General features: G+C 40.1%; 1 protein-coding gene across 1 annotated transcript in view; it reads left to right on the top strand.

Annotated features, from left to right (window-relative positions):
- The window catches only part of CPZ (carboxypeptidase Z), a 53,823-nt gene extending 48,912 nt beyond the window's left edge, over positions 1 to 4,911 (top strand). The window contains exons 10-11 of the mRNA XM_072620120.1: positions 2,943 to 3,042; positions 4,327 to 4,911. Coding sequence (XP_072476221.1) covers positions 2,943 to 3,042; positions 4,327 to 4,688 — 462 coding nt within the window. The 3' untranslated portion in view covers positions 4,689 to 4,911. The remainder of the gene's footprint in view (positions 1 to 2,942; positions 3,043 to 4,326) is intronic.
- Positions 4,912 to 15,612: the final 10,701 nt, after the last annotated feature.

The raw sequence follows: 15,612 nt of genomic DNA, 5'->3' as shown, positions 1-15,612 counted from the left end.
TGCCTGAAGGTTGGGGATAAAATGATGCTAATAGGTAGATACTGTACAAGTCTATGCTGCAGCATCTTTGGAAGAAACACAGACCCAGGCCCGAAAGCACCCCCTCACCCTCCCAGCTAAGACTGAGTAAATTATTTCTGATAAGGAATAAGTCTGCCAAAGTCAATTGAAGCCCCTTCCCTGTTGACATTGGCCAGATTTTCATATTGGGCTCATAAATATCCCCTGGCTACCCCATGGAAACACATCCTCAGGTCTCTGCTGAAAGGCCCTAATTGTCTTTTCTCTTTGAAGATTTCATTTCATCTGGAGATGATGAGGGAAAAACCCAAGCTCAGGTGGATACACACCAACTAGTTCTCACAGAAGGCAGTGTAGCACAATGGTAGAAGTTATGGAGTCTGTATACATGGATTCAAGGCCTAGCCTTGGTGCTGCATCTTTGACCAAGTCACTGAGTTTCAGTTTCTTCATCTATAAAGGAGTGGCACTAAAGCTGGTACTATATCCCTCCTAGGATTGTGCTGGGGTATATACTGTGTGTGCCTTAAAATATGATGGAAATATATTAAGTTGTAATTATTAGAAACTGGCATTTGTCTAGTAGGTGAAATGTTTTTTTTTTTTTTGTAAGAAAGCCTTGTTCATTCATTCAAACATATTCTAAAGCCCTTTAAAAGTCCTGCAAATGAATTATTTCTAAAATTTCCTCATTAGCAAAACAAATATTTTTGGTTCCCTTACGCATATGGTGTAATCTTATACATAATGTTCAGTCATTTTTTAATTGTATCTGACTCTTCATGATCCCATTTGGGGTTCTCTTGGCAGAGATAATGGCATGGTTTGCCACTTCCTTCTGTTAGCTCATTTTACAGATGAGGAAACTGAGGCAAACAAGGTTAAATGACTTGTCAAGGATCATCCACCTATAATGTGTTTGAGGCCAAATTTGAACTCCTGAATATGAGTCTTCCTATGCACTATGGTGCCATCTAGCTGCCCAAAACATAGACCTGTCTGGAGTGGGCTACACTTATGTACATAGTTCTCCCTCAGTAAATACTTAGTTGAATTGAGTGTAATGGAGATTGAGGCAACATTAACTTGGATGGAAATATCTAGTTAAGTGGCCCAGGGTTCTGTCCTCCATCCTGTTTGCTCCATAGTTTTGTTGCCCTTGTTGTTTTTCCCTTGTTCTTGAAGAGAACCAGTGAGGAGGGTGATGTCTTGATCTGTAAGTGCACTGGATTTAAGTGAGGCAGGACTATGCAAAGTCATCAGCTTCACTGTCTCCTCCAGAGTCATCAGAGTCTAGTGGCAAGACATAGGACACCTGGAGATGGTCTAGGATGCAGTGGGAGACCTTGGCCTTTTTAAACCAGGTCTTTCACAGGTCTTAGTTTGTCTGAGGTAATATCCATTCAGTAATTAAAGGCTAGGGAAGAATTGAGGGAAAATATGGCCTAGCTTACCTTCACAAAAGAATTAGTCTGGGAGGGGAAGACCCTCAGAATTTCAATAGTTTTAAACTGTGCTGGTGGATAATATTACCAAGTTATTTCATGCTTTTAGCACTTAGTATAATGCTTGTAACATAGTGAATGCTTAATAAATGCTTATTAAATTCGAATTGAACTTTAAAATTTCGGCTAACATGAAGCTTGCAAACATGTTTAACAAGTTAGATTACAAAATAAGGATGTAAAAATATCTCAGTAGACTAGAATCAAGGGCTAAAATTAATAAGTATAAATTCTTCTGCTTAGGTTGAAACAAATAAAACTATATTAGTGCCAGGTAGGGGAAATGAGACTAGAAAGTCATGCATGTGATAAACAATCTTTGGATTTTGTTGACTGAATGCACGACATTAGTTTGTTTCTCAAATTTCCAATAGCATTTTGTCCAGATCTCTGTTCTTATCCCAGTCTACCTTATATATTATTACTTGCATATGTGTATATGCCTTATTCCTCTCCTCTCCTATTAGATTGTGAGCTTCTTGAAGTCAGGAATGGCCTCATTTTCCAACTTTGGTCTAGCAGCAAACACTGTGCCTTGTATATACCTCAAGGAATTATAATTTCACCACTATGGGAACTCCCTCCATTCACGTGGGTAGATTGTGGCCCCTTGATGCTAATTTTTAATGTGCTGCAATTTAGGAAAATGCCAGAAGGGCTACCATGGAGATGAATGATTGAATCACTTCTGCTAGGCCCCATAGGAGAGGGAGAAATGAGGCAAAGTTTCAGAAAAACGGATTTGGGTATTTACCCTATACCTGAATAAAAGAAGGCCATGTCTACACCCCAAATGCCTATGTTTTAACACCTTTCATCTTTTCCTCACCAAGGGTGTAATTGCATAGTGGAAAAACATCCCTGGATTATAGAGGATTTGAGGTAGAATGCTGACTCTGTTACTGGCTGATTAGTTGGGGGTAATTGCTCAACCTCTTTGAGCCTCAGTTTCCCTCGTTGTAAAATGAAGTGGTTGGACTCAGTGTGTTTTAATCTCTCTCTAGTTTTAACTCTAAATCCAATTCATCTAATTGTTTCTGATTGTGAGGGAACATCAGTTAGGATTAGATTATTTTTTCATAGCGTACGTTTTCTATGCTTCCATATGGATGCATGCAAAGAAACATGGCATAGTGGTCAGGGCATTGGACTTAGGATCAGGAAGTCCTGAATTCAAATCCTGCCTCAGACATTTAGTGGTTGTGTGACCCTGGTCAAGTCACTTAACTCCTCTGGGTCTCATTTTCTCTATCTGTAAAATGAGGGGTTTAGACTTGATGACCTCTGAAATTCCATGTAGGTCTATGATTCCATGCTGTTACCATGAGTGTAAAGGGGAGCAGATGGATGGAAGATTCCATGGAGGTTGGTCATAATGCCATTTGAAGATCATTCCTTTGCTTTATGTCTTTTCAGGTACACCGAGGAATTAAAGGCACAGTCACAGATAAATTTGGAAAACCCATCAAAAATGCACGCATCTTGGTCAGAGGAATCCGCCATGATGTTACTACAGGTATGTCTCTTTACTTTAATCTCTAAACCAAATTTGTGTACTTCAATTTGGTTATTATTATCAATAATAACAATATTGCATTCTTAATATAATCAGTGTTTATTGCTCCTTCCATGGACGTATCGCAACCCTATAACACTTCTCTGGGGAGTTGTGATGGTGTAGCACCACATATACATGCCCATCTGATGATGGGTCAGATTAGTGGGCATTTATGCTGAGCTTCAAAGGGCATTTCAGAGGTATGGCTCAGGAGTGTCTCCCAATGTTTGGCCATATGGCGCAATGGGGCGTCCACAACTGAGATTCAAAAGACCTTTTTCTGTCATTTACTAGCTGTGTAACCTTGAGCAAGTCCCCTCCTTCCCCAAGTTTTCTGGATCTCTTTGTTGAAATGAAGGAGGTAAGCCGGTTATTACTCCCATTTTATAGATGCAGGGATTTTTTTTCAATATTCTTTTTGTTAGGTTGTTAGATGACTTGTTGAAGATTACACAGGTAACATCGACTAGTGGCAGTGCTAGCATTTCCAAATTCCCAAATTTATAGGTTTTTTTCCTATATATCCCACTATCTCTCCATTATCTCAGGAAAGAAGCAAGCATTTGTATGGCACCTATTATTTTCCAGGTACTGTGCAAAGCACTTTACAAATATCATCTCATTTGATCCCAAGAACTCTGGGAAGTAGGTGATATCATGATCCTCATTTTACAGTTGAGGAAAGGGTAAATGGCTTGAGGGTAAGTGACTTGCTCAAGGACATACAGCTAGGAAGTGTCTGAGGCTGGATATGAACTCAGGTCTTCCTGGCTCCAGGCCCAGTGCTCTAACCATGAAGCCATCTAGCTATTCCATCTTACTGCCATGTTTTCTCATCATCATCTAGGGTGCCAGGAAAATTCTGAAGTTCCTAAAATAATAATATTAATTATAGTTCTTATTTCTATCATCCTTAATAGTTTACAAAGCACTTTCTTCACAGAAGTCTCTGAGGAAGGTCTTGTAAATGTGATCATCTCCATTTTACAAAATGAGAAATATGCTGAAAATGGGTCTGTGACTGACCTGTGATCATATGGGTATTTAGTGTTAGAATAAAGATTTGAGCTCAGGTCTTCTGGTCCCCAAGTCAGTATCTTTTCTAGCATACCATGATACCTGTGGCCAATTTGTTGTCTCTGATGCTGTTACTTCTTCCTAAAATCCCCTTTTGTCCCTATTGCCAAGGATGTATCATTTGACCTATGATCTCACAATGGCTCCCATTTTCTGTTTCCTCAGCTGCTGATGGTGACTACTGGAGGCTACTGCCCCCAGGCACTCATATTGTCATCGCCCAAGCCCCGGGTTACACCAAGATGATCAAGAGAGTTACCATCCCTCTTAGGATGAAGAGGGCTGGCAGGGTAGACTTCATCCTTCATCCTTTAAATCTGTATCCCAAGAGGTTCGTGAATGGACCTCGGAGAAGTGCTTACCAGCACCATGACCCGCTTGAGGATTTTGATCCCCATGCAGAAAACAATGGAGACTTTGTAGGTGAAAGACAGAAACCTTCTCAGGATGGAAGCAAACCATGGTGGTGGTCCTATTTCACCTCTCTAAATCAACACAAGCCCACCTGGCTGCTCAAATATCACTAGACTCATCACCTCCCTTCTCTTGTTATGCTCCTCTCACAAAATGATCCTTTTACCAGCCTGCATGGTGGAGGCATCATCTCAATGATCATCTCAAGAATTAATCAGGTGCAAATAGGAAAATCCAAACACCAATTTCTCCATTTTTTCCTGTATTATAGTTTTGGTATTTTTCTGGCCCTCATTGGATTGACCTTCATTAAAAATGGTTATATCTGCCACCAGCTATGATGGAATTCTCCTTGACTCTGCTATTATACATTTAATGTTGATGATACTTCAAAGTATCTGTGATTTTACAGGGGAATCTTTTGGGTTAGTCATCCACCCAGTCTCCCTTAGGGTTGATGTTAGGTTTTCATTAGATAAAAATGAAAGATTTCTGGAGTTCAATGGGATGTCAGAGGACACCAGGGTTAGTGAAATTAAACATTTTATAACCAGAAAGTGCTATAAAAAACAAGTGACCACAATATTTATTATCATTCAGGTTCCACTAAAGTCCTTCTCTTGTGTGTCCATGTGGAGGCAGCCTTAGGTTCTCAGTGTATCTATCAGGGGGGATGCAAGCTCTGACCAGAGCTTTGGACTTCCAAAGGTTTCTAGCATAGGCCCATCAATGGCCTATGTGTTTATCATTCAACTAAGCTAAGTTGAGAGAGGCTAATTTTTGATCAGTCATAGGTACTCATATGAAGGAGGGCCACCTGTTTAAGTATGGGGGAGGTCACAATCTACATGAGCTAAGTGAATATAGAAACGTGCAAAATCAGATATCTTGAAGAATCATCATAATATCATCATAATAAATCATCATCATTGGATATATTAGTAGCAGCAGTATTGCCAGTGTGAGAACTCCCACCACCATGACAACAACCTTCTCATGACTTTTAGTCTTAGATGTCTCAAAGGCTAAAAGACTAAGCGACTTGCTCATGGTCACACAGCTGGTAAATGCCAGAGGTGTCTCACTTGAGTCTCAAAATAACCCTGTAAGGTAAATACCTAGAATATTAAATGGTAGTGTTAGGAAAAAATTTGTATATCAAGTTTTAGGGCATAGAGATTGGAATCTTAGACAAAATGCAGAATGTCAGAGCTAGAAGGATATTAAGAGATCATTGACATTTTAGCTTCACCTTTCACTTGAAGCAAGAATCCTTTTCATTACTTCCCTGACAAGTGATCATTCAGTTTCCAATCAAACAGCATCAATACAAGGGCGCTTGTTATTTAAGGAATTAACCATTCCATTATTGTACAGTTCTAATGACATCTCCCTGTAACTTCAATTATTATTAGTTCTACCCATGGCCCGGTAGCAAAGTCTAATCCTCTCTAAAGTGTTTTTCAGTAATATCTGACTCTTTATGACCTTGCTTGGGTTTTTCTTGGCAAAGATACCAGAGTGGTTTGCCATTTCCTTCTCCAGTTCATTTTAGAGATGAGCAAGCCAAGGCAAATGGGATCAAGTGACTTGCCAATCGTCACACAATTGCACAAGTGTCTGAGGTCAGATTTGAACTTAGGACAATGAGTTTCTTAGGACATTCCAAGCCCAGAGCTCTAACCCCTGTGCCACCTCTCAGTAAGCCATTAGTTATTCGAAGATTGCTCCTCCAACCAAATCTTTTCTTTTCCCAGCTAAATATCTTTGTCTCTTTTTCTTTTCTTCCTACTGGCACTCTCAGAGAGAGGAGACTGGCTGAAGTTCCAGTGTGCCTTTTGTAGCTAGCTACTGCTTTAAAATTGTAAAAAAAAATCTCTGGCATCTTTTTATGAGGATCAATTCTACTCGCCTCCCCTTGGTTGCAAATCTAATATTTTCAGAGATTGTTCCCTTCTAACTCATGCATTATGGGCTTTCACCAATAATATTATACGATCAATTACTCAAATGTAATTGATTAGTTGACAGCCCCATATTTTTCTGTTCTGCTTAACCACCTAATTCCACATGAAGAAAAGCAATTGCTGTTGGTTATGGGTCCTCAGCTGCCTACTGCACTTTTTATCTATAGACTTTAGTTTAGATTAAATTTTGATCCAATTTATGGTCCCCCTTCTAATGTGGTTCTCAGATAATTTTGAAAGGATATTTTATAACTTAACCCCTCCCATGATCCATTGCAGATGATATATGTCAAGGAAACGATAAGCTGGAAACCACTTTGATTAAGGACATGAATTGGCTTCAGACCTCCACTTTGTATTTATTTGCCTTTAATTGGGGATGAAGATAATTTTTTGTCATCAGAAAGGAGTTTCTATAAATCCCCAACCATTCTATTAAAAAGTAGAGTGAGTTGTTCTCTCTCTTTCTCTTTCTCTCTCTCTCTCTGTCTCTGTCTCTCTCTCTCTCTTTCTGCCTCTGTCCCTCTCTCTCTCTCAAAACTCACATCTAAATTTAAGACCAAAAAAAGTGTGTGGGGGGGGGTTACTTTAGAAAATAAAACAAGCAAATAAGCAAAACTCAAGGTTACATAAATGAAAGCTCTAGAGTGCAATCCATAATCTTCTCTCCTCCCGTGAGATGGAGAGGGCTGGCAGAGGGACAGATTTTAGCTCAGTACGAGGAAGAACTTGCTAATAGTCTGAGCTGTCCCAAAGTGGAATGAATTGGTCTATAGGAGATAAATTACTATTCAGGTGAACGTTACACCAGAATATTAAGTCCTTTCTGAAGCCTGAAGTCCTCCCAAATACTGAGATTCTATGATTTTGTTTTTTTCCAAGTCTGCCAACAGAGCTACTATCTTTCCAATCATCCAAGCTTGGAAACTTGGAGGCATCCCTCTCCCTTGATTTCCATATTCATTCAGTTACCAAGTCCTATTGATTCAACTATGACAGCATTTCTCACATCTGCTCTCTACTCTATTTTTTCTTCCAGTAAATGAATCTAAACTAAAAGATATTATGACCTCAACTCCTACCATCCTACATTTTACCTTGCCACAGACATTTTGCACACTTCCAAATCCTACGCCAAGTTAAAATAGAAATCCAACATTTTTGATTCAATAATACTTATATTTGAATACTTTAAAAACAATTTCAAAGCATTTTACCTTAACCTCTATTTATCTGTGTGACCTTAGTAAGTCCCATGCCCTGCTATGAGCCTCAGTTTCACAATCCATAAAATAAAGAGGTTAAATAATCCCTGTGGATCAACTTTCTTAGTTTTGACCTATTTCTAAAGTTAGTTTCTGTTTCTCTCTGAAATTCATTGTTCTGTGTGTTAAAGTCCTTTTCACCTCTTGCTTTCTGTATTCAGATTCCTCTCATTCTTTAGCTGTTTCTGCATGGTCTTGGACTGATGGGTAGGTCATGTGAATTAGAACTGTTGTTATTTCTAGCACCACCCCTTACATGAGGATTTTTCTGATGCCCCTTAATTCCAGTGCCTTTTCTTCTACTTCCAAATCACCTTGTGTCATTTTTTGATATGCTTTTGTCCGGAGACTAGATTATAATGTCCATGAGGACAGGTCCTGTTTTAACTTTTTTCTCTCTATTTTTAGCCCTTAGCACATTGCCTGGCAAGTTGTAGGTATTTTATAATTGGGTGGTTTGATGGATTGGTTGCCTTCAGAAATTCTCTTTATAGAGAGTTAATAACTTGATGTTTGTGTTTTGATGGTATGACCCAGAGCTTGTTCAAACAACAAAAGCGAGGTGAGTTGGCTTTTCCAAGGACCTTTCATCCAGTGGAAACCAGTAGAAAGACACTTCATGCAATTATTTCTGCAGGACCAAGTTTCACCAAAATCATTAAGCAGGCAAAGCTTGTTGGCCACATTCTGGTTTTCCTATCCTTGGATCTTTCCTCCTTTTGTGGTGTCCTTGCCTGATGTGCTCAGCACTTTTCTGTTCTCACCTACCGCCTTCTTCTTGTCATTCAGAGAATATTCTTAGAAAGGGATCTGAAGCATTCACATGGTTGTATCAATGACTAAGAACCACTTAAAGCTGAAAATTCAGATTCAGAGAGATTTGATCTAAGCAATTCAAGAGGAAGTGCTCAAAGACATGGGAAGAGACAGAGAGCCAGGATAAATCTAATCAGAAACCAAAGAAGCAGTTAGATGTATGCATAACTTGGTCAGGTGTAGGGATTAAGACTGGATTGAAATGCTATGGTGTGTTTCTTTGTTCTATTTCTTTTCTACTGTTGTTTTTGTTAGCACAACAGAGAAGGCGAAGTCAAAGGTTGAGGAAGGGAGCAGAGACACCCTTGGGACTGAGAGAATGCTTACTGGTTTTCCCCTTTCTGGGGCTGGGCAAAAATACTGAAGAAGAAATAGGAAATGCAACAATGATGATATATGTGGGAGAAGCCCTTGGTATACAGCACAGCTTGAGCACGGCACTCCCTCCTTCCCTCGCTTCTTAGAATCCTTCCCTTCCCTTGAAACCCTATGTGTGAAACACCTCCTACCGTGAACCTTCTCTGATTGCCAATATTTTTGGTGCGCTCTCATTCTTCCCTCAGGTTTATTTAGTCTCACAATTACCTTGTGTTTATCTCTGTATAAATTATGTCCCTTTGGTGGGATGAAAGTTTCTTGAGGTCAAGGAATGAGCTAAAATTTTCTCTTTGTGTTCCTAGTCCCTGGCTCCATGTCTCACACATGGGAGATGCTTGGTAAAGGTTTCTTGAGCTAAACTAAGCAAATGTGATCAGAGAGAGTTTAGAACGGGGATTCCCAGAGAAAGAACTCTGGAACTGGACTACAGAAGGTCTAAGTTTTAGTATTAGTTTGTGCATTTATGAACTTCTCTGGAAGAACTCACTTTCTTCATATGCAAAATAAAGATATTCCTGTCAGGGTTATGGCGATGAGAACCATCTTGCAACCCATTCAGTGTTATGGAAATTTGGGCACTGTACCTGCTCAGAGATGTTCACAATAAGTTTCTGGGTAGTAGCAAAAAAAAAAAAATAGAAATAACTTGTGTCCACTTATAGGGGAATGGTTAAAAACATTGGTGGGAGGTGCACTTGTGCTTCATAGAAAGTACAAAGAAACCTGTAAAGAGTTCTGAAGTAATGCCAAGTGACACACCCAGAGGAGAATGGATGGTCTATGGCCATATGGGAGGAAAAGTGAATGAGAATAAATGGGTAAAGAATTCTGAGGGGTTTAAATAAGTGTCTGAATTTTCTTATGATGCTTTGTACATTGAAATTAGTTAAAAGGTGAATAGCTAGTACCCAACTTTAGGTGGATTTGTTGAATTGAAATGTTAGGCAGAGAAATTGCTGTAAGGGATCTGGGGCCACCACTGGGGAGTGAAACAATAGATTATTTACATTTACGAGCACTAATAAGACCTAATAGGAGCCTCTTAATCAGGTTGTGATAAATGGTTGGACTGATTCCCTGGGACAGTTGCCTGGTGTAAAATCCAGTACAGAGTAATTGAAGACTAATGGATTAAGTCGTTCCACAGCCCTGTGACTTATGGGAAAGACAGTGGTGTGGAGAAGAATGGAAGGAGCCCTGATTTTGGAGTCAGGAGCTTCAAGGGTGAGTCCTGGCTCTTCCACTTTGTGGCTGTGACTTTGGGGCTTGTCATGTGACCATTTCTGAGCTTCAGTTTCCCCATATTCAAAATGAAGTCGTTTGGGAGGTACCAAGATCCAGGAGAAGGAACATTGGACTCAGAAGACATAGGATTTTGAGTCCCATGCCCATTGTGCATACCTTACTTTCTTCATTTGAAAAAAAAAATCATTTGAAAAAAAAAGTGTGTGACCCTGGGCAAGTCACTGAACCCCAATTGCCTCAAAAAAATGACCTGGAGTTTCTACCTAGGAAAATGCTGTCTCTGATCCATCCTCCTAGTTGCATTTCTCCCGGTAGAATGCAAACTATTTTCAGTCAGAGCTAGGTTTGTTTTTAGTCACTATATCCCCAGCAGAGAGTGGGTGCTTTCTTAATGTTTGCTGAATGAATGAATGACTTCCCGATAAGACCTCAAATGGCACTTTACTTCTCTGATGACTCTATCAATGTGTATTATAGCTATCTATGCTGCTATGTTATTGATTTCTCATCCTCTAATAGACTGTCAGGTCCATCTAAACATTATATCTTCTATGAAGCCTGCCACGGGGTTCTGTTTATGATTCACACACAATGAATGTATCCTGTGTTGTCTAGGTTTATATATACATATATGCAGGGTGTCCCTAAGTCTTATTAAATTCATTTTGAATGTGTGTCCCAAAGTCTGTTAAATCTTAATAACTTTTTAAAGAAAAATCTATTAAAGCTTTAAGCCTCACTAAGACTTTTGGGATACCCTGTGTAATTGAAGATAGCCTAGAGAATGGATAGGTCATTGGAGCTGGCGTAAGGAATATTTCAAAAGACCAGCTCCCAGGAGCAACAGGCTGAAGCTTAATGATTCTACTAGAGTTGAATTTTGGAGAAAATGAACTTGGAAGTTATCTTTCAGTACTTTGACAGCAATGTCTCTTTTTTTCACCTCCAACCCTGAGGGGGTCATTTTTCAAAAAGACATATGAGGAGGGGAACCCAACCCAACAACTTCTGATGCTCAGCATCCCTGGAGTGACTTGAGCTCAGTGGTGCACGGATAATTTGTTTGCTTTGCAATTCTTTTCCATCAGTGGAGACAAATTGATTTGTACATGAAAATGGGCTGTTGCTGGTAGCAACTGGCTCTTTAAAGTGCCAGAAGACTTTTTTTTCTGGGTTGGAGGGTCTGCTGGATTTCAAAAGTTCCCACATTGGGATTTCTGCATCTAAAACAGTGAGATAAGAAGCTATAGGCAATGCGAGTACATTGCTTAGCTTCTTGTCTCTACAATGTGGCAATGCTGTCAGTAAAAACATCAGGGTAGCCCCACACGCTTGTATTTGTCCACATCTGCACAGGAGATGCTCACTAACAGCTGGGGGGGGGGGGGCTGCTGCCCCTGATTGCATGTCTGAGAATAATCAGGGCTGGTGTAGCCAAGGTAACACTGGGAATCCTTGAGCTCTGGCTTGATAGCAGCCACTGCAGAGCAGGCTATATCAAAACACTCTTCTGGTGCACTTCGGAGTGGTGATGGAGAATTAGATGTAGGGCAAAGCTTTGTGACTGCAGTCTATAAGGCATCTCTTGTTTGAATTATGTGACTTCTGTGTGTGTACATACTACTGTCTCCATATTCCCTGCTGTTTGAACTCTTAATCAGTATCAGGATCATCCACTGCAGCATTTTTTGCTATGTTCATGGATCTATGGTATCCTAGGTGTGGGTGGTCCCTTCAATAATACAAGTTGTGGTTTCTTCTAGTCTTCTCACCCTGATTTTTGATTCTCATCTTTACAAAAATTTTATGAGAATGCTCTACACAGTGTACATACAGGGCATGTCTTCTCATTAATCCTCCATAGAGGATCTGCCCAATACATTCATGACCTTCCTCTGAGTTTTCTAATATTTCGCAGCACTTATATTTCCAACTATGTATCACTTACTGCTGTAGGTGCCTTTAAAGCTACATATACAACCTCCAACACCTCACCCCCCCACTCCCAACCAACTCTAGCTGGAGACTTTCAATGAAATCCCGAATAACCACTTGTCAGCTATATCATAGAAGAATTTCTTGCTCATATGGAGGGTCAACTAGAAAAGCCTCTTTGGTTCCTTTCAATTCTGAGCTTCTGTGATTAGGAAAAAATAAAGACAGAATCAGCACTATAAAAGTCAACCAGAAAGGCATCAATAATTACTGAACCAAATATCTTTTTTTTTCATCTTTACAAAAAGAGAACAATCTGCATGGTATGTAGAACAGCCTTGATGAAAACATAAGGACACAGGTAAGAGTTTGCAAGTGTTCCAAATTAAACTACACCTTTATGAGCATATAATTAACTAAAAAATACAGAGAATACCAGATTCCACTGTGTTGATTATCTGTTGTCTATTTTCTTTTCAAAATAATAATTGATGCCATTGGGTAAAATTTAACTTGACGGGCTTTCTTCAAGAGACTATCTTCCAGGAGCATTAAGATCATACAAGATTCCAGGATAAATGTCAACAAAAAATGTCACTCCATTCAACCCTTCTCTGATGACCAATGTCAGGTCATGACTGACAAGGGAGACAGACATACGCTTGCCTGCCGCAGGTACCTGCTACTATCATGAAGTTTTCCTTGCAGAGTCCAAGTGGAAGAGGAAGATTCCCTGTAGATGATGAGGTGCTCTAGACATTCCTATTTGGAGAGGACATTGTGTTGATTGCATCAGGCCCCACATCACTGCCGAGCCTCCTAAATGGAATCCATAACTATTCAGAAGAGCTTAGCCTAACAACCCATGCAGGAAAAACAAGCACAAAACCCAAGAATGCCTATTGTCCACACATTGACATGTAGCTTGATGGATAGCCCATTGAACTAGGCCATCAGCATAATATATCTTGGCCAGAAGCTACAGATTGAAAATGTGCTATGCCCAGAATTAAATGGGACTAAAGAGTGGGCCAGATTACATTTCAAATACTTTGTAGCACTTTCTTTGAATTCTGAAACAAAACCCTCTCTTTTTAATGCTAATATTCTCATGGTGCTAATACAGCCCATGAAGGTTTGCAAAGCCCTTTACATAACTTTATTTGTTCCTGTCAACAACCTCCAAGATGGCTGCTATGAGGCATTGTTGTCTTCATTTTACAGATCAGGAAACTGAGAAAGTCCATGACTTGTCCCTAGTCAGTGAGGACTCTCCTATCAATGAGATCATGGATGCATTCACTTATTGAAGAGGTCCCGCCTTTTGCTATTCCTATAAATCTCAGATGTTATTCACATTTTCCCAATGTGGTGTAATGGAATGAGCGCAGGCTGGGAGTGTGGGAGACCTGATTCTGAGTCCTAGGTAGATCTTGAACTAATTGGGTGACCTTGTGTGAGCCATGTCCTATTCCCTTATCTGTAAAATAAGCCAATTAGACCACATCATTTATAAAGTTCCTTTTATCTCTGACATTCGGTTCTCTAAGGTCTTTTCTGGCTTTGATATACTGAGTCTAAGATCCCCTCCAGCTCTGACATTCTGTGTTCTAACATACCTTCCAACTCCTCCGACAATCTATGAATCAATTGTTTTAACTCGAAGTCTGATAAAGCAATATTATGAAAGTTATATTCTAACCTCGCCCCAGATCCCCAACATGGGTTAAGTAGCTAGACATTGAAAGACTCAGAGGTAGCCACTCTTTTCCCAAATGAAAGGATGGGGGAAGGGAACCCCCTCCCCCAACAAACTGATATTCTACAGTTCAAGCCCATCTGCCTGAGCTAATATGCAAGATAAACAAATCACTCCATGTTCTGATCAAAGTATAGTCTCTGGGGTCAAAGGCCTGATCTTTAGGTGTGAGAAAGAGTTGAGAGAGGAAGAGGGTCAACTGTTTGAAGTGCAGACAATCCAACTTGGGGCTGACCCTGGGGCTTCCCTGGAGTGGGTCTCCCTGGCCACTCATGGGACACTGTGTGGAGGGGGAGGGTCAAAGGCCATGATTTACTCAGGGAGGCTGAGAAAGTCATGGGCAGCCTCTTTGAGCTGCCAGACTGAATCAGTGTCAGCCCCCTCCAGGGCTGGTTAAACGCCCAAGGCTTTGTTATAAGTCACTGACTGACTCCTATCCGTGGCTCCTACGGGAAGGGTACTAGCTGCCCTGACAGCTGCTTACATCATTTCAAAGCTCTACTCAACAGCACACTGAACATTTGTGTTCTGCTCCACGTAGGGATAGTTCCTCTAACATCCCTGGAAAGGGAGGTCATCCAGACTCTGCTTGAACATCTCTTATGGCAGGTATCTTGCCATCTATCAGTAGCGGCCTGGTCTACTTTGGACGACTCTAATTGTTAGGAATCCCCCCATTCCTCACCACCCTGATATTTCATCGAAATGTGCTTCCATATAATTCTGTCATCACAGCTTTCATTAAGTGGTGGATGCCTCTAATATTGGATAGAATTTATAATTGTTCTTCAAGGTTTACAAAGAACTTGAAAAATATTCTCTCATTTTCCTCACAACAGGCTTGAGAGGTGGCTACTATGATTATCCTCATATTACAGAGGAGGAAACTGAGGCAGACAAAAATTAAGTGACTTGCCCAAGGTCACACAGCTAAGGAGTGTCTGAGGTAGAATCTGTACTCAGTTCTTGCCGATTCCAAGTCCAGGCTCTCTGTCTCTTTAAAAGAAAAAAAAGAATAATAAAAAAAGACATCATATTATGTCACTGATAATGTGGTTTAGTGAAGAGAACCCTAAACCTAGAATCAAAAAACCTGAGTTACTGTCTTTGTAAGAGACGATGATTAAAGTAAATGATCTTGAGGACCCCTCCAAACTTTAAATCCTAGGATTCTTCCTACTTTTGCCCTCTGGATAAAAACAGAATAAATTGAATCCTTCTTCCATATGATTTCTCTTAGAGAATATAAAGATAGCAAACACTAGAAAGGGTCCTGGAGACATGTTTATGTTCAGGAAGCATAAGTTCAAATCCTAGTTATGAAACTTAGAATCAAAGAATTAGATATCTAGAGTTAGAAGGATTCTCTGTTGTTCTTCAGTTGTTTTTTACTTGTGTCAGTACCCTCTGGGACCCCATTTGGGATTTTCTTGACAAAGACACTGGAGTGGTTTTCCATTTCTTTCTCCAGTTCATTTTACAGATGAGGAAACTGAGCCAAACAAAATGAAGGGACTTGCCCAAGGTCACACTGGTAGTGTCGGAGGCTGGATTTGAACTCAGAAAGACTAGTTTTCCTGACTCCAAGCCTAGCACTCTTTCCACTGTGCTACCTAGCTGCCCCCTTATAGTCCTTAGGTATCCCACCCAATTAGCAATTTTTGGTAAGGAT

This window comes from Notamacropus eugenii, chromosome 6 (assembly GCF_028372415.1).
Source record: "Notamacropus eugenii isolate mMacEug1 chromosome 6, mMacEug1.pri_v2, whole genome shotgun sequence".
NCBI lineage: Eukaryota > Metazoa > Chordata > Mammalia > Diprotodontia > Macropodidae > Notamacropus > Notamacropus eugenii.
This window is presented reverse-complemented; position numbering and strand designations above follow the sequence as displayed.